The following is a 20,115-nucleotide window of genomic DNA, read 5'->3' on the forward strand; positions in this document are numbered from 1 at the left end:
ATAAAATATAGATAGGTGGTCAGTATTTACAGCGTAAATCCACTCTGGTATCGTTTAAAATGAACGTTCGATAAAGACAATAAATTGGTATAGGAGCGGGCACAAAATAAAATTAAAACACGGTGTACATGCACTGAATCATGGGGTCAAGTGACCGTCCCCCGAGGATTTGGCAACCGATACATGACTGTGCACTTAGGGACCGGCCTATCTAGTCGCAGCTATTGCCGCTGATGTGATAATAGCCTTATATCTTATCGGAGTGCGATTGATGCGCTTATGAATAGCGGTATTATTGAAATGTCTTAATTCAATAACCCCCTTTTTATGGCGTGAGAGTCATTTTCCCAATCGTTTATGCCTAACATCGTCTTGGAAATAAAATTTTGGAGCCGAATCCCTTGCAAATTATTGGAATAAGCAATTGAGGAGGTGTACCATCGTATACTAGGTACTTACTAACAAAGTCCAAATTCGATTCCGAAAAATCCTTTATATGTAGAAAGCTACATTATTTCAATGAGTGGCTTTAACACGTGGCTCTGTTGATATGGTAGCCACTCAGTTCCCTGGGGGTGGCTTCCTGTCTAACTATAAGATGCGGTTGTTTAGGTTAGAGTGGTTGCCAAACTTTTGGGCTTCTGATTTCGTAACAAACTAGTACCGATTGTTTACCATATTCCCTTAGGCATGAATTATAATCAGCTTTAATTATTTTCTGTAAAATATTATTCTTTTCTTCGAAGTGGATCGACTCACTTCCTTCACTTGTTTCAGAGAAATCATATTAGGAAACATTTTAAGGGGAAAAGGAAAAACTAATGCTTAATTATGGGTATAGGTAGGTTTAATTGTATTATTACTCTCGAGGTAGCTTGACTTTTAGATATACATCAATATGTTCCAACATTACCTGTTAATCAATTAAGTGCACATTACAAGAACACATCAAGATTAACCTCAATTCATGAAAGCCAGGGAAGACGGCACAATTAAGTGGAAACATCTCTAATATTTGGAGAAGTACTCGTACATTAGTGGAGCATACTCTTGATATCAATAAGCTAAGAGCCATTTACTTACTGTTCGACGGCGTACTTCTCAACCTCGTTCCGACTCGATCCATAGAGAATAACGTGGTGATCGCTACTTATTGGGAGCTGTAATCATTTGGCAATGTAACGTCATTGTATTAAAATTATTGAAGCTTCATTTAGAACTTTCAGAAAGCCTACTTGACTATTATTTTGGCACTGTTGGGTAAGCATATAGTTAAAGAGTTGGCTGTGGTTAAACTACGTATATATAAGATGCTTTAATATTATTGTGGTGAGTTTGATTTCCGTCTGTCAACTTTTTTTTTTAACTTTCTCTTATGAAATTCAAAAGGGAGTGACATAACGTGAGCGATACGTGAAACAAGAATAATTTATACCTATATTTATTTGATGATTTCGTAAATACTTTAACGGAAATCGTGTACATTTTGTCAATGAGATCTCAAATTATTTATTTAAAATTGTATTGTTTAATTATGTGAGTATCCTTCAGTTTGCCTTTGATTGTCATCATCAGCCTATCGCAGTCCACTGCTGGACATAGGCCTCTCCAAGTGCACGCCACTGAGATCGATTTTCGGCTTCTCGCATCCAGCTCCTGCCAGCCGTCTTGCGCAAGTCATCACTCCACCGTGCCTGAGGACGTCCTACACTACGTTTGCCGAGGCGCGGTCTCCACTCTAGAACTCGTTTACCCCAACGGTTATCGGTTCTTCGGCTAATATGGCCAGCCCACTGCCACTTCAGCTTGCTGATTCGATAGGCTATGTCGATGACCTTGGTTCTCTGACGGATTACCTCATTTCTGATGCGATCCCTCAGAGAAACGCCGAGCATAGCCCTTTCCATAGCCCGCTGAGCGACTTTAAACTTGTGGACCAGCCGTACCGTCAGTGTCCACGTTTCGGCTCCGTAAGTCATGACAGGTAGGACGCACTGATTAAAGACTTTTGTCTTTAGGCACTGTGGGATCGACGATGTTAGGACTCGACGTAGCTTCCCAAATGCAGCCCAACCCAACTGAATTCTCCTATTCACCTCGTCCTCAAAGTTGTTTCTACCTAACTGCAATGTCTGCCCGAGGTATACATATTTCCGAACAACTTCGAGAACGGCGCCGTGTATCGCAATCGGTTCCGGTAGAACATGTTCATTGAACATGACCTTGGTTTTGTCCAAGTTCATCCGTAGGCCGATGCGTAGAGAAGATTCAGCCAGGTCGTTCAGCATCTGTTGTAGGTCCTGCAGCGTTTCCGCCATGATGACGATATCGTCAGCAAATCGCAAGTGAGAGATGTGTTCGCCATTGATGTTGATGCCGCGTCCTTTCCAGTTCAGCGTTTTGAACATATCCTCCATTGCATTAGTGAACAGTTTCGGGGAAATAACATCCCCTTGTCTCACTCCTCGATGCAACGGTATGGGCCTTGTTTGCTGATTCTGTACTTGGACGGACATTGTAGCGGCTTCGTAGAGACATCTCATCACTTGGATGTATCGCCAATCTACTTGACAACGCTGCAGGGACTCCAGAACAGACCAGATTTCAACCGAGTCAAAGGCCTTCTCATAGTCCACAAATGCTAGACACAGGGGCTGATTATACTCTTCGGTCTTCTGTATAATCTGCCGCACTGTGTGGATGTGGTCTATAGTGCCGTATCCGCTCCGAAACCCAGCCTGCTCCGGTGGTTGGAATTCGTCGAGTCTTCGCGCAAGTCGGTTCGTGATCACTCTTGAGAACAGCTTATATACGTGGCTTAGGAGGGAAATGGGTCGATAGTTCTTCAACTGGGTTTTGTCTCCCTTTTTGAAGAACAGGACGACAACACTCCTACTCCACGCCTCTGGAGTTCTCCCTTCAAACAGGACGGCATTAAAAAGCTTCTGGAGCTCCCCCAGTACGGGCTTACCTCCTGCTTTTAAAAGCTCTGTTGTAATGCCATCCTCGCCAGGGGCTTTTCCATTTTTGAGCTGTCTCAGAGCGATCTCGATTTCGCCACTGCTGACTTCTGGCAGGTCTTCGGTGAAATGGCGTGTTAATGTGGCTCTAGAATCCTCATTTCCGGGATCAGGTCGAGATGCATGCGATGCGTATAACCGGCCATAGAAATTTTCCACTTCCGAAAGGACTGCCGGCACCGAAGAAACGACTTCTCCACTTGTTGTGGTCAGCTTCGTCAAGTGGCTTCTTCCAAGAGATTGTACGAACACCTTTGACCCCCGATTCAGCTCAATTGCTCTTTCAATGTCAAGAGTATTGGAGCACCGGAGGTCGCGTCGTACGTGCTTGTTGATCTCTTGGTTTAGAGCCCGCTTAGCTGACGAAGTGACAGGCGGGTTTTCACGTCGTTTCTTCATAAGCCCTAATGTCTCTTCCGAAAGCTTTGATTTCTTGCCCTTACGCTGCATGTTACAGAATCTCGAACCTTCCTCCCTGAGGATCCGAACCACATATTCGTGGTTCTGGTTAACGTCTGTTGTGGTTTCCACGGCGGCAAATCGGTTCTCCAGATTTAACTGGCCTTTGATTGTATCATAATGTTATTAATTGGGAACGTGGTCAATTCCTACGAATACACTAATTGATGGTTTTTTGTATACAAACCAATACGACTGCACTTATCGTGCTCTTAATTAAAGTATTATTTTAATAAAATGCAATTTGTTGCATTTCATTTGATTAATTAAGGGTTTCTTTGAATATCTTGGCAACGATTTCATTGTTCGGGGAATAATGTTATCAATATTTTGAATATTCGTACCCTAACGTTATGTTAGCTTGCGGAGTATTTTATATTCTGCGAATTTGCAGCCCATATTATGATGGTATGGTTCATAAAATGAGCATACCCGTAGACTTTTTAGACTATTTTGTAACAAAACATAGAATTAATGGTAAGTAGCAAAATCAATAACATTTAGGAAAATAATGAGGCGGCAAAATTTTCCATTATTTACGTAGGCCGAGACACTTACATTCACAATCCCTTCCTGTTTTCTCTGTTCGTTTTACAAATCCTGCTAATAGTATATTAGGTATTCTGGTCACGACTTTCCTCTATTACAAGGTACAAATACAAAGTGACAATCTAAAAACAAAACGTCTGTAAACTGTAACCCTGAAATTGAAACCAAATAGAGCGAGCGATCTAATAATACTTTTGCTAAATAATGGGTAGGTTAGGTAGGATTGTATTTGTGAAAATAATGTTAAACCTGAAACATGTTCTTTGTTAAAAAATATTGATTGTCCAACACTTAAGTATTTTCTCTCTCTTTCTTATCTTTGTTTATCTTTGTTAGTTCATCATATTTTTTGTAGAGTAACGAATACAATAAGAATGTTATATGACAGATTGGCAGCTACATTCATAAGTATGAAAATAAATAACAAACCTCAAAAAATAAGGTATTAAAATATCCTGATACAATACGTCATGTTTACGCCAGTCCTATTATAGTGGTGTGCGGCGGAGCTTCAAAGCGTCCATTTTAAATGCAAATAATGTTCGTTTCAATGTCCAGGCAGGTCTCCATTAAAATTTAATTCAAATCCTTTGAACAGATACTGATGCTTAGCCAACCAATGTTCCGCTGTCTGTTGGAATTCCTAATTAAAGGAAAGCCAGAAAAGTAATGAAGAATCTGTCACATGTTTAATTTATTATTCCTCGCGTCTTTTTAAATATTCATAGTTGTTAACTGATACGCAACATACGAAAGTGGTCGCAATTCTATGCGTATTTTTTCAGTTTATCGCATGAAAAAATACATATCGCCGTCATGTGTAAAAATTCCAGAAATCCATTTGTTGAGTGAGTTAATCAGATTTTTGGCTTTAAAATAGAATCCATTGAAAGCAATCCGTTTGGGAATCGATTTTGGCAGACAGAGATAACTTTACGTATGTAAAATTCGGTCCTTTCCGGACAGGAATTGAACGGTATTAGGTCCTACATTAAAATTGATTGCACGTGTCCATATCCTTTTTGGGGACTCATTTTCTATAATATAAAAGGAAATGGGTCCAACCGTATTGAACTCCGTCTTTGTTTCTTACTAGGAAAAACAAAACTAGTCTAAAGCGACTTTTTATACTGATGGTTTGGGTTTCAATTTTTTTCTATAGAGTAGGAAGACTTTTCAGTCCATTATTTTCTTTCTTACTCTTTTCCGTATTCCTGTCTATTGATATCTGTAAAAAATGGTTTCAAGTAATTTCAAATAAACTTGATCACGATAGCAATTATTCGTAAGCACCAGTTGCGAATCAGAGTTATATTCCTGTGTTAATTATATTATTCTTTTTGAGTCAAACCAACGGCCAACTTGTGAACATTTTTATGCGTTTACGTAAAATGACTTTAACATTCCTTTTAAACCCCGACACGAAAACAATAAGGTGTTACAACTAAACAGTACAATAATATAAACAATGACACTACTAAATTGTCTAATAAACAGCTGTCTCATAACATAATACAAACATGCACGTTTGCCCTAGCCTCACAACCCGACATTGCTCTGAAATGCAATACTGTGGTTCAATTACATGATATATTTCATGTAGTTGTCATGAATCGCGTCTGCTCTTTGAGCTATGATCTACTATTGTGTATTTCTAGTGTTTCGCTCCGTCAAATGGAGCTTCATCTAACAATTATTAAAGCTGCTTATGTGTGATGTGAAATTAATTTCTAAATAGGTTGTGAAATATTCTGACAATGTTTCTGTTTGGCACAATGTCTGATTTTATGTAATACTTATGTTGGTAATGGTTTATCAGATTTTGGAATCAAGGTTTTGGTAAGACTGGGTTATTATAATATTTTGGAGGTTTGTCAAATCCAAAAATCGAATAATAAGCACTAAGGTAAAAAGCGATGGCCGCGCGTGCTATCAGAAATCTGGCAAGACCTAGGAAGACTTCATTTTTAATAGGTAGGATGTGATATGTAATATGCATAGAGGTTGAACGGAATTATTTTTTTGCGTGGCTGTTCCAAATCTGACACTACCTTAATAAGAAACTTTGAGGCAGCAATCTTCTGACAGCAAGATTTTTAGTACAGAAAAAAATACACAAGAATGTTTTTGGAAGCGTAGAGAAGGATTCTTCTTCAAAAATGCATGACACGTCTATTTCGTACATACTCGTACATTGTACAAGTTTAAGCGTATGCGGAAAATGTAAAAGACTTTCACCTGTCAAAAAATATTTCCTTGTTTTATTTTGTTGTAGCGAATTGAAAATTGAACATAACATGCCTTCAGTGTTCTGTTCAATTTGTTTGACAAAGTGATCGAAAGCCTCTGCCGTGTTCGATTTCGAATCACAATTTCACCTGTTATTGGCATCGACAAGTGGAGTTTATGTCGCCGCAGGCACTTGAGGGTAAAATAACATTATACATTTAAAGTAGAGCATTAGACAGCTGTGAATACAAATGTATAATAATATACTTGCTTTGTGGGTTAGGTACCTACTCTGAAATATAACGCGTTTGCTCAATATAACTATCCGCAATTATTGCAGGGAAAAAAATATTTTTTAAGTTACAATTATAATACCTTCTTATGAGAAAAGGTCAGCAGGTAATTTTGAAGTATGGAAGATAAATACAACATGTTGCGCCAACCTCAACAAAAATAGTAATAAGATCAGACTGATCAGTAAATAATAAACACAATTATTCTACTTGAAAATAAAAACAATAACACTCTTGGCTAACAAGTAGAACCTTCAATCAAATTCTCAGTAATAGTGCTCACAGACGATATTATTATACCACATAACCAACACAGTAATCATAGTACATTTAATCATACTTTAAATGGAAATTCTATTACGTAGAGTTAATAATGTTGATGGCAGAGATACTAATCTAAGGCTGCCTACTGAAAGCAATAAGCTTATTGACATCGGTCATCGAACAAAGTTTTGTAATAATACTGGTTTCTAAGTAATATTCTGTTCGACTAGATTTTAGCTTGGTTTTTTCTTTCTTTGAATTTTTATATACAAATTTTGGTTTTTTACTTTTTGAAGAACATTTTTAGTCACGCAGTTTTTTGTTGTGAATTAAATAATCTCTACAAGTAATTTTTAAATCATTGTCATTATCTATGTACAACAGTATACTCCAAATTAAAACTGTGAACTGTGTCACGTTTCACTTCGATCATGAAGCATATAGGAAAGTATATAAGAGAGTTTATACGGGTACAGCATAAAGGAGTTAGAGATCTCTCTCAGTGTATTTATGTATGGGAGTACATAAGTAATTTCCACGCCATTAGTAAAACGCAGGAAAAGCTGGTAGTTAAAGAAAGATTCAACCAACCAGAAAATAATAGCAACTCAACATCAACACTATTCCAGTTGAACAGATTAATTCCTCGCTTATTTTTTTGTTGAACACCGAAGCAAAAGTTGCCCTCAACCCACTCCACACTCCAATAAGGATGGAGTGTCGGGTGAGTGAAACTTTAACAGCTATGAGTACTAAAACTGCTCCAACGAGAAGCATTATCAATCGAGATTATGTGAATATAACACTCAAATCAATGGCTTAACGGTTAAAGGTTTTATTGGAGAACAATTATTCTTTGTAATCTGGGTTTTTGCTCGATGAATGGGCAATATGGCTTGGGAAGTGAATCCATATATTTGGTGAACGGTTTGAGGAAAATGAGTGTGGTGCTAAGTGATGTTATTGTTCTTGGATGATTGCTCGCTTTAAAAAAAGTGTCATTGTCATTCCGCAGTTAACTGTCACTAACAAAGTTTTCGCTAGTAATATAATTCTCAAATGGGAGTAGGTACCTCATTCGCCTGAACAATAATTCCATCATTTTTCTTCTCTGTAGGTACAGTTTACATATGCTATGAAAGATACATTACAGAATCGATACGCCGATATCGATGAATCGAGTCTACCGACTACATTCACAAAGATAGTATAAAATCCCATAATTCCACATTCAAGAAAATCAAAATAAAACATCATCAATCGATTATGAAAAAAAAAAAATAGTTCCAATCAACTCGATCTTCCCAAATAGACTTGTAAAACAGAGCTACAGTTGCTTTTCAGCAATCGTTTTAAGTTCAAACGAAAAATATCTCGATTTAACTTCAGTAGTAGCCGTCTAACAAGCGATCTGTGCCCGACAGTGACGACCCGGACAAAAGGAAAGTAGCTTATGTTCTGCAGTTGGCACACCTGTAAGGTCCAAATGGACATGTTTTGAAACAAGGTGATCATGTCTCTGGAACTCTGTAGCTAAGACAAACGACTTTTCTTTTGTTACAGTTTTAAAGGGTGCATTTTATTCGGTTTTAGCGATAGGTTTTTGTTAAATGTTATTGGCTTAATGATGGATATAATGTTGTGTAGGCAACTATTCATTTGTATTTTTTGAAGCCTTAAACTAAAATTAAAACGTTAAAAATAGCAAACAAAAACAATTAGACTTAAGGAAAAAAATATTGGAAGTCGATTTAAGATATCAGTCGACTACATAAATGTTAATGCATGGCTGACAGATATTTTTTATGCTGTCCGTATTATAGACGTTTGTCCTTTTTAAAGGTCAAATGCGAGGTATAGAGACAGAAACGTGAACAGTTTTTTCGGGGATACTCCGAATATGTCACACTCCTGTAACGAGATAAAATTGAAAAAGGATCTTCCTGATACGTTTAGGTACTTAAGTATAACAGCTTATCCAATAACGATAATTATAGAGTTAGAGCTTTATTAAGTTAAACTTGTTTATAAACTTTCTATAACAGGACAGAAAGCTAGCACTTGGTCCATCCTGGGAGTCAAACTCTGAACTATACTTTATCAAGGCAATCTATATTTTTCATAAAAACAAAACATATAAAAAAACACCACCCTTACGCCTGATTTTAGTATCTTATAACTTCGAAACAAGAATCGAACACACGACGTATACTTTTAGTACCTATATTTTACCGTGATTTACCTTATTTCGGAATAGCCGTGTGAAAAGTTCTAGAATAACGTTACCTTTAAGTGAAGGATAACATCGTAACACTAATCAAGTCATCTCAATTCGCACTTGACTGCTGCTTCTTTTATTCATAAGAACTCCCACGTTAACATCTGATCAAGGGTTCTACGCCAAATTCTCATTACTTGAGCCAGATCAACTAGACCGCGTTCAAATCTCATTTGTTTTATGAATTTAATATTTATTATTTCTTTTACGCTTAATTTTATAGAAAAAATATTTACAATTAAGGTATTTATGATTCTTTAATATTTATTTATAGCTGTTTCCTTTGGTTCTAGGATCTACTCTCCGCACTCGGATTAAAAAATTGTCTTTGTCCTTGGTCTGCTTTGTTGCTCTAGACTACAAGCTGTTTAAATGTATTCAGTACTATTTAAATGTCTACTATTCGCGTAAGTGTCAGAAATCAATAGACTGTGTTTAAAGTTTTGTTGTGAATAATTTAACTTAAAACTACTAAAAACTAAAAATATTTTTTATATTATAAATTTTATATTTATAATATACATTACTTATGGATAAAATCTACAATTCTAGAATATACAATGAAACTGTGGTATCAAAATTGATTGTTATATTCAAAACCAGTAATACATTGATCGAATGATAGAGAAACAAATAATTTACAAAGCTCTTGTTATTATATTTTGCACGTCAGTAATATTTTGTAAGCCTTTTGGTGGACCTTTTAGAATAGTGTTTATTCTATTTTCATGTTCAATAGAATAGCTATATAATGCACTTACGTCCTTCACAGCATTCGGCACAAATACATATATGTGAGTGATTTTTCCTATCGAAGAGAAATAGTGCACTACTAGAAAGTGCAAAGTTACTTTAAATTCTTTAATTTTGCAATATTTTACGACCCAATACTGACCTACAATTTGGAAATAAACACACTTAAAAATAATTTTCACAAAATATTATTCATAATTATATCTTCCTTAAATTCGGCTAGAGTTTCGTCGATATTATATTCAGTGCTCGTTATCCACTGCTCTTTAATCAGATTATGTTCGTATCTCATAAATATCATGTTTTAATCTGTACACAGAACAAAACGAGGCATCGGCGTACAATATAGAAAGCTTAATGTGAAAGTTCTGTTTTCTTGTCACGTTTTTTCGCTGTTTAAACGTCCTTCCAACAAATGGCTCGGAACATAACTACATCGGCGACCGTATACCTACTGAGATGTATAATGGCGAGATTACACCAAAATTGTACGCGCACATATGTTCGCGAACAAAAAATGTGTACGCTTTGACGCGAGTCCACCGGTCGCGCACGAAGGCTGCAATTTCGCGGTCATTTTAGAAGTGTTCGCACGTCATTTGTTTCTGTTTGCTAGCTAGAGAACACCAGAAGTTTGAATGCCTCCCTCTTGTTACACATCAGTGGAATCTCGCCTTAAGAGAGGAGACAGTAGGACAGATACACACGTTCTGTCTTTCTTACAATTGCGGAAATGTGACCCTTGTGCTTAGATGAGGCGACGATGAACGATAGAAATAAATTAAGATAGAATTGAAATTGGAACTTTGAATGATATCAGTTGGCTTTATCTCTGTTGAAATTAATAAGGTGTTTTAGATCACTTGAAAGTATTAATTTAGTATGGAAATATTTCTAGATGATGTAAGTAGCCAATATTAAACAAATACCTACATTGTCTAATGCCGCATCCATAAAATCAATATTTATTAACATTCAAGTCAGTTTTAATAAACTTACGCCTACATTTATTTATAATCTCATAAAATTAATTGCTATAATTTTGGCAATTATACATTAAACATAGAATAGTTTGTCATTCTAAGTACAAAGGAGATGCTTTTAGCAATAATTAGGTGATTAATCTTATTAAGTTCTATAAACTTTGAATTTAATATTAAATGAAAATATTGCTATATAATTTTTAGATTTTAATTGATTGTGTTAATTAATTTAATGATTAAAGTTAAAACTTATGTAACTTTACTTAAATACAGTACTACTAAAGTTTTATTTAAGAACAGTAGGATGTCTTTTATAAATAAGTCGGATTGTAGGATTCTAATGTATTCATTCCAATCTCATCCTAAATCCTTTTTGTTATTTTCTGTCCCCAATTCAGACGTCTTTGGGAGGAGCAAACCTTCAAAATTGCAATCACGCAAATTGAAAATTAATGGACCGCGAAATCCAATTTTGCATTAAAGCTTTTTGGTAGGTAAGTAGGCACTCGCCCCTGCTTCGCCCAGAGTGGTCATGGTATCATGCTTATTTATTGTTCTGAGATAAACGTGAATGAAAAATAAACGTTTTATTTTTCGAGTCAAAATAAAATGAAGCGAGATACACAGTACGTAATCTGCTGGAATTACTTACAATTCGAGTACTTAAGGTAACGAATCGACCAGAGCTTTTGCATCGTAATTTTTGTTTGCATCGGTAATTCTTTAAAGCTAATTTCTTCTTCTCCATAAGGATCATGTTTCCATTTGTGAATCATATTTCTAGTTCTCATTTGCTAGTGAAGTGTTATGAAAGATGCGTATTTCACGGGCCATCAAAATAAATTGAACGTGACTTTGGCCGGTTTGCCGTCACGCCACTTTACACAGTAAAATATGTATTTTTAATGCTCTCCGAATTCACTATATGTTTGTTTTATTTTTGTTTATAAAAACAATGACTATAGAATAACGGTTTTCCGGTTTGCTTTTATTATATTAAAAAAATGGTTAAAATATAAAAAGTTAGAAAGCATAAAAAGAGAAAAAATCTGGCGTTGTATTGAACGCCTATAGTGTAGGCCTAAATAAAGGATACGTATGATAACAGTTTTCAATACAATTTTAGTACAGTTTTATTTAGAAGTGTCTAGAAAGCGTTTTCATAGAATATAAAACCAATCCTACTACACTTAACTACCTTACTAACTGCAGACTGAAAAATCATTACCAATACTTGGTACACAAATTGATTCTGTGAAACCTTCGTCCACGCGATCTGTCTACTTCGTAAATAATATGCCATGAACATACGCACGTTTGTTCGTCGCCGATACCCTCTTAACTCGAGGTCGGGCCCGAGAAAAGTGTCGTTTACCCTCACGTTATCTTCAAGTTCCAATGTCCAAATTCGTTTCATTTCGTTACAAGTGAAATATAGTTAAAGCGGAAAACTAGAACTAAGTATACGTTTCCTACGTTTTTCTGGCGATAGACGCTGCGGATTTGGGTAAGCTCGAAAGTGATATTAAGTCTGTCCGAAGCTTTTTTATAGTCACGCTACACCTAATCCTAAGTTAAGTGCTCGAGATTTCATAGGATAGTCTAGGTACGAAAGACTTTATGAGAGGAAAAACTATTTTCTGTGGAAAATCTTTAACCTCGTCTTTACGCTCTTATCTCGGTTCAGCATGCTTAAACTTTAAAAGGTTTTCAGTTCTTGATGTAAAGTAACGTTAAAAGAAATAAAGGTGGGGATTAAAACTTGCTATAATTTTAAGTACCCTTCTAGCTAAGCTATAGCCAATATTAATCTTGAAGCTTAAAAGCAGTTGTTGAAATTTGACGAGCACGGAGGTTTGCCGGCCCTACCCGAGTAGCTCGGTGGTCTGAAGTCCATTCAGTCGATACGCATTCGAAAATGGAAACGTTATGTTATGAATATCTAGGACAGTCGTTATTGGTAGACCAAACCACGGAACTGGACAACGACCTAGCCTTAGAATATCAGTGCTGTCAGTCAAGTAATTGGAGTTTGGAGATCAGGTGGCAGTTGCTCCAAATATTGATGTAAATTGAAAACCGAGTACATCCTAGGTTTGTACCTGGTAGACCAAATCACAAATGTATTTTGGCTTTACAGATGTGAATGCGCGATCAAAAAGTAGTTCTCTAGAAATGACACAAATATGTAAAAAGTACCTATTTAAATTATATGTCAGAACATGTTTGATTGCATGTCATGTCAGCTTTAATACACAGTCCTACATCAACTTAACATTAGCCTGATGTCGCCTAAAGTACGTTTCTGTGTAATGACTAATTCAAAAACCATGTCCGCACTGAAAAGGACGCCTGGTTTGGGCGCGTTTAAACAAATGTATGAAATAAAAAAAAAAGTCATTTTCAAAAATAAATTATTCCCATAGGATGTATTTTTGTTATCGGATTTCGTCGTAGTACCACATACATGAAGGAAATATTCTCTCTTTTACTGCTCTCTTTTGCAGTAGCGCAATATACACAAACTTTGAAATAATTTAAAATATTTGGACCATACTACACTCGCGTACAAAAATTACTCTTCAGTATTCATTCGCTCCTGGTAGATTTACGTACATTATCCAGATATATCCAGTGGAAATGTGGCAGTATTATTATCGCAGCATTTCTCATAAGCACTCCAGTGGGAATGGACGCTGGTTATAACTGTGTGGCGCTTAATTAAACTGACTTTTTAATTATGGAGTGTCGCCTTTTTGGTCTAGCGCTGGCCGGCAAAGGTTCGATTAAATGGCGTGTTCTAAGCCTGAATGAATGAGTTTTGTACTGAAAAGCGCCAGTTCGATATCACTTTCAAGCTCTTTTTCATACTTTAACGTGCTACCTTATTCAGACGTACTTAGCGTACTTAATTACTCTTTACAATTCCGCTTTCTATGAGGTAAACAAAGGACATAAAATATTCCTTGTTACCACAAAGGGGGGTGGGAACGTGACCATCAATATTCATTAAATAATTTACATATCGATGTGGTGATGGAAAAACAATAAAAATAAGTACTATTTAATCCACCTGTATTTATTGTTGTGCGTTCAGCGTTAAAAATGTACATTATTGATGGATGGACGTTACACGTTATATCAATGAATTGTATAGCATTCTGTAGGTACATTGTTTATAGTTACTTAATAGTTCTAAAGTAGAGTAGCGTGAAATGCAATACTATTTCAAAACATAAAATGTACTCTAGGAACAAAGTTTAAGAAATGCGACGCGACGCGTACCGGAGTTGGTATTTGCTACGACAGAGTAACTGGCGTAGCATCAGCTACGTCGTAGCAACAATGAAATCTTTTATTCTTTGCATTATTCTAGAAACAAAGGAAGATTTTTTTAAATGTCTTCATAGCGAAAATGCGCCGGAGATTCTTCAGTATCTATTTGATAATAATTCCATTAGGAAAACAGATCATTGAGAAAATTATGCAAAATCACCCAACTCTGTTTCAAATCGCTATTAATACCCGTGAGAAAAAGATGACTGGCGCGACTGCCCCCGGCCCGGCTCATACAACCGCCGTACCTTTTTCAGAAACATCATTTAAAAGCATTCAATGGCTCCGTAGAGAGATCGGAATCATATCAGAGCAAATATTTTACCGCTTTTAATGACAGAATGAACATCAGAAAATATGGGAATTATGAAGCTATTTTTGTACCCGAATAAAATTCCCTAGAGTCAGTCTGTTTGTCACAGCTTTATGTTTATTTCAAGCTATGCGGGCACACAGGGGATTTTGTTTATTGAAAAAGAAACATCTGTTTTTCACGTGCTTCATGTAGCTACATAAGCAATGTTTGCGGACTGCTTCAGTACATTTTTATTTTATAACGTTCGTCCGTTTCCAGCAGTTGCTAAATTACAGTTGTTTGCAAAAATAGTGTTTGTAAGCCGGGCCTTTGTTCCCGTGCCTAACAATGGATATTGTCATGTATTTACCTCTCATAAATAACAGGCTAACACAGTGACGGTTACAGCAGTTTCGCCCCAGTGGACAATGTGCCTTACGCAAGTTAATGCTTTGTGCCAAACTGTGAGTACCAACAGTCTCCAGGATATTCATAATTAAATTCTAGTTAGGAAGTAGGGACGCCTGTGGCACAGAGTAGCTTTTCAGAAATGGAATTTAACAATTCACACGAAGTTCCAACTAGAGACGGAGAAACTATAACTTGGAATAATAGCATGTGTATAATAGGTTGGGTTGAGTGTTACAGTTTGTCTATGGTCGCCTTTGTTTGATGGAGGGGGTATCGGAGGCTGCTGCTCGCTACTCAGTCGCTAAGCCATTTGTACTTCACACTATTGTCGCAAAGTTATTCCATCTCGGTTTCATGAATATCACACAATTTGACAAGATTCCTGATGACTTTAAAATCATACTCGCTAGCTTAATCTCAGAAGTAGACTGTGCAATTCGCAACTTTACTTGATCAATATTAAGGTAATTGTGAAAAGATGTTTCCATTAACGTAATATTATAGAGTCAATAGATTGGGAAGCCAACAAAGTCAGATAAAAATAACCCACCCAAAACAAAAATGTGAAAGACTGCCAAGTTCGATAATATGGGAATGCTTCGCCTATAAAAGAAGTGAGATCTGAATAAGTACCAAGTTCTATACACATAACTCAGTTAAAAATAGTTACTTTTTAATGATGTTACTTGGCAAGTTTTCATACACCTTGTTATAAACCTACTAAACGCAATTAATCAAGTATTTAATTTTCTATTAAAACTTGCCAAGTAACATCATTAAAAAGCAACTATTTTTAACTGAGGTATGTGTATGAAACTTGGTACTTATTCAGATCTCACTTCTTTTATAGGCGAAGCATTCCCATATTATCGAACTTGGCAGTCTTTCACATTTTTGTTTTGGGTGGGATTTCATTTATTTTTGTAAGGTTGTTTATTTTATTTTTTTCTTATGATGAAGTTAGTTAAAGAAATGTCTCATTTATACTATCTTTTAGATTTTTAATATGCACTATGTTTCTTACAAAGAAATGAACTAGATTAACTAAATGGACTAGATTTACCAACTGACTGACATGACATGTTATCATATATTATGTTCGTGGATCAAAGTTACACATTCGTTATTTTCGAAAGTGATTCACACTTGGCCTGTTTCAGATTTTTACTTTACTTTGACTAAATACAAACCTTTGTACCATTCGAAGATATATTATATAAATATAGATAAATTTAGTTCGTTTTAGTTCCTTAGGGGTATAAAGGACATTGTTCAATTTTGGCCTAAGAACCGATGTGAATATAAATTATACTATAATTTTTATTTATTTTTATATTGTTTGAAACATATTTTAGTATTCCACGGACACTTCAAATAAAAAAATTCCAAATAAAAAGTAGGGTCACAATTATTGATGCCTTATAAAATGTTTCCGTCGGCCAGTGCTGCCAGTTTCGGAAGTTTTCGGGATTTCGGTAAATACGGATCGAATTGAGAACCTCCTTTCCGAAGTCGGTTATTAAAATTAGTTGCTAACACTTTATTCATTTAAATACCTAAACTGACTAGCTAGAAAAAAACTAGTATTTGTATAATGTTTTAAGATGGTTTTGAGCGAAATCGCGAATTTCTAGCTTGGCACTCGAGTAGGATTATAGTTTTCGTAATTGGCAACACTGGTGTACTTCAGTCAGTTTGCTAGAAGTCAGTTTGATAGCTTTGCGACTATCGTTTCTTTTGTGATTTTCTATGCGTTTCATGGTTTTATTCTATATAACAACTTTGGCTTGATTACGGACTCCGATTAGATTGCGTACTTGGTAGACTCGGCTTTGTGTGAAGAACTGGATTTTACTAGCATTTTCGGATATTGCTCTGTCTGTGATCGAATTTAGTTATATTATAATTACAACAATGGATGCAGAATATAGTATATTGTATAAATTGTGGATCTGCTGGAGGTTCTTTGGTATTAGAAAACGAAGATATACTTCGTTGCATACAACAATGGACCGTTCCCCGTATGGTAAGTGGTCTACGAAAGTGTTTTTCTAATTTTGATAAGAATGTTACTACCTACTTATGTTTTCATAAGCACACAATTTCTCGGTTTTCAAATCAATTGCCACAATTGCAAGTTACTTGATATTTACTAATGTTTTTTGTATTTATTATTACAGGTTGAAGCTCATGACCTTATATGTACGACGTGTTGGTCTCAAGCATAATAAGATGCAATGCACTGTTGGACGCAATTGTGTACTTTGTAAGAAGCTCCTACCATCAGGCATACTGTTGCAATTGTATCTTTGGGCGTAGAACAGTGGGCTGTTGTGCCCACATAATGACTATTATCTGGTATTTAAGCTGGGCGAGATACCAAAACTCAATTGAACCCCCTGCTCAGTTCTTAGATAATATATTATTGAGAAATATTGATGATTAAAAACCTTTAATTGAATATAAATATTGTTTTTATTGCACATCCTCGAAAACCTCTTTCATTGTTATTGGTAAACCTTACTTTAACTGTTAAATTATTTTGTGTGGTAATGACATTTTTAGTATGGTCTGTACCTTCTTGGTAATAGACCGCGGGTTCGATTCCCGCCTTATGGCATGTAGATAGCTAGGTAACTGTCTAATATAAAAGTAGTATCAATCATTTAAATAAATAATTCTCTATCGTAATAATATCGATATTTTATGAATTGTGGTGAATGGAACTCTTCCATTTTGGATACGTTTTATCACAAATCCAAAGTGGATTCACTATATATTAAGAAACGTAACGTTGAAAGCAAAAGCGTTTAGGTAGTTGTTTTTCATAAAAATTCTAAGCATTTATGAAAACTAGTCACACGCCCCGTCTTCGCACGGTGGCAATATAAAACCTTGGTGTTAACCTTCCTCTTGACCTACTCTATCTATTAAAAAAAAATAAAAAAAAATCGCACCCAAATCCATCGCGTAGTTTTAAAGATCTAAAGCATTCATAGGGACAGACAGAAAATGCAACTTTATAAAATGATCATTGTCAAAGAATTATCTTAAACTTGACTATTTACTATCTCTTTTCCTAGTATCTAGTAGAGTAGTCTTTTCCTAGATCTAGAAGAGAACATATAGAGCTGTACATAGTATTGTTGATATTTTGTATAGTGTAGTTTGATAACACTACTCTGATATTTCACGCAAGCTTGGTTATTTTTTATTTATAACCTCAAAATATTAACTTTTTCGTAATTATTTTAGTTTCCTGAAGTGTCCGTTCGTGAAAACTTATTTCATAGGATTCCATATAATTTTAAGAGTTTATAGAAGTCACTTTCCAGTCAAACGGTTCTTAGGCAGAACATGTATGGAGCCGGAACAATGTCCTTTACACCGGGTATAAAACACCTTCATTATTTTGAAACCGACTCACACTTGGCCATTTTCAGATTTTTCCCTTTACCTTGATATAAAGACCTACCTCCATGCCCAAGTCAATACGACCATTGGAAGTGGTCTAGGTTTTTGATGAGTGAATCAGTGAATCAATCAGTCAGTCAGTGAGTGTATAGTAAAAATAGCGATTTTCTGACGTCAATATCTCAAGACCTACAATAGGTATATTAATGAAATTTTGTACTTTAGATAAGTGAGGGGGTCTCAACAGATACTAGAAATTTGATATGCGTAAATAAAATAGATTTTGAGTTACAGGGGGGTCGAATTTGGCCCGAAATGGTTCGTGTAATATAACCCACGGCCGGTGTGTCGCTTTTTTTGCTCGAACTTGGCGGACACACTGCCGTGTGTCTAGATAACAGTCAAAACCAAGTCACATTAAAAACTCGTTTAAAAAATAAAACAACCTAGATTCCTTCGAAGTCTAAGCCAAAGTCTAAACGTATCTCAAGCATATACGAGGTAAATGAGCATATATTCGTCTGTACATAAGGACGCGCATACCTTGCCACAAGTACTGTCTATGCTGTGCCAAAATATGAAATTCAAATTTCGAGTGATGCACCTCGAGTCGTTACAAACTCGTTTGGTTAGCCTTTGCTGCACTTGATATATTTACATTCGTATATATTGCACGCGAACACACCCATGTGTAGAAACAGGCTAAGAAAATATTTCGATACAAATATTTAAACTTCAACCAGAAGATGTCTGGGATATGTACTGTTTTATACAGATACAATTTATATACTGAGTACGTAAACCTGAAATTAAGTAAGCACCTACAGAAATAAATAAACGTCTTATTTTACAGGAACGGGAACGGAAAGTTTTTAGTAATGTTTTAAAATTATCCTCATTTATAAAAAGTTTGTAATGTATCTCTTTTCAGTAAATAAAGTAAGCCTGATCATTTCATCTTAGTCTAACATTCTTATTTTTTGCTTGTCGCTTTAAAATCACAAAACTCAAAATTTGTTTGCGGTTCGCGCGTGACCAAACGATTTAAAATAAATTATTCTGAATTGCTAATGTTGTGATGTCGAACGCAAGGGGAAAGACAGGCGTCAATCTGTTTCAATGCAATATACGTGTGGGATTGAATGTTTCTGAATGATTGAGATGTGTGTAAGATGATGGACGTTTCTAAACGAATGAGTGGGAGTAAGAGGGAATGAATGAATGAGAGAGAGAGATTGGTTTGGAAATTTGGATTTAAAGAGGGAGGAGCTAAGAGATTAGACGATGTACCTAACGATTTTATGTAAAAAAATAGAAATAAATAGTTTAGATTGAAATTCAACGGTTATTATTGAATTACGCAAGTACTCCACGAACCCTGATCCCCACAGTTTTGGGGGCTCGTCCGGGATCAGTGCTGTGGATACGATTCGTACCGACGAACAAAGACGCCACGTGGAACGCCATTACGCCTCTGCGCGCCGCACCGGTTTCCTTCGAAAATTATTACGACGACGACGACGACTAACGAAAACTACGACGCTACGACTACGACGATTTCAAGAGGATGTCGAAGGATACTGATGCCGGTGGTTCACCAGACCACGAGCAACTCTGGTACACCAAGGACGCCGTTCCATCGTTCAGCGGGCAGGACAAGACGTACCCCGTCTCGAAATGGATTCAAGATATCGAGGATAATAAAGACATATTCCAGTGGTCACCAATACAACAGCTCATCGTCGCCAGGCGCTCGCTTACTGGTACAGCCGCGCTCTGGTTCCGAGCCGAAAAAACCTTCAAGACATGGGACGAGTTGAAAACGGCTATC

General features: G+C 36.1%; 1 protein-coding gene across 1 annotated transcript in view; it reads left to right on the forward strand.

The window, feature by feature from the left end:
• LOC124629669 overlaps window positions 1–19,812 on the forward strand; it is a 116,909-nt gene extending 97,097 nt beyond the window's left edge. The window contains exon 3 of the mRNA XM_047163182.1: window positions 19,676–19,812. Coding sequence (XP_047019138.1) covers window positions 19,676–19,812 — 137 coding nt within the window. The remainder of the gene's footprint in view (window positions 1–19,675) is intronic.
• Window positions 19,813–20,115: the final 303 nt, after the last annotated feature.

The sequence above is a fragment of the Helicoverpa zea genome, chromosome 4 (assembly GCF_022581195.2).
Source record: "Helicoverpa zea isolate HzStark_Cry1AcR chromosome 4, ilHelZeax1.1, whole genome shotgun sequence".
NCBI classification, from domain to species: domain Eukaryota; kingdom Metazoa; phylum Arthropoda; class Insecta; order Lepidoptera; family Noctuidae; genus Helicoverpa; species Helicoverpa zea.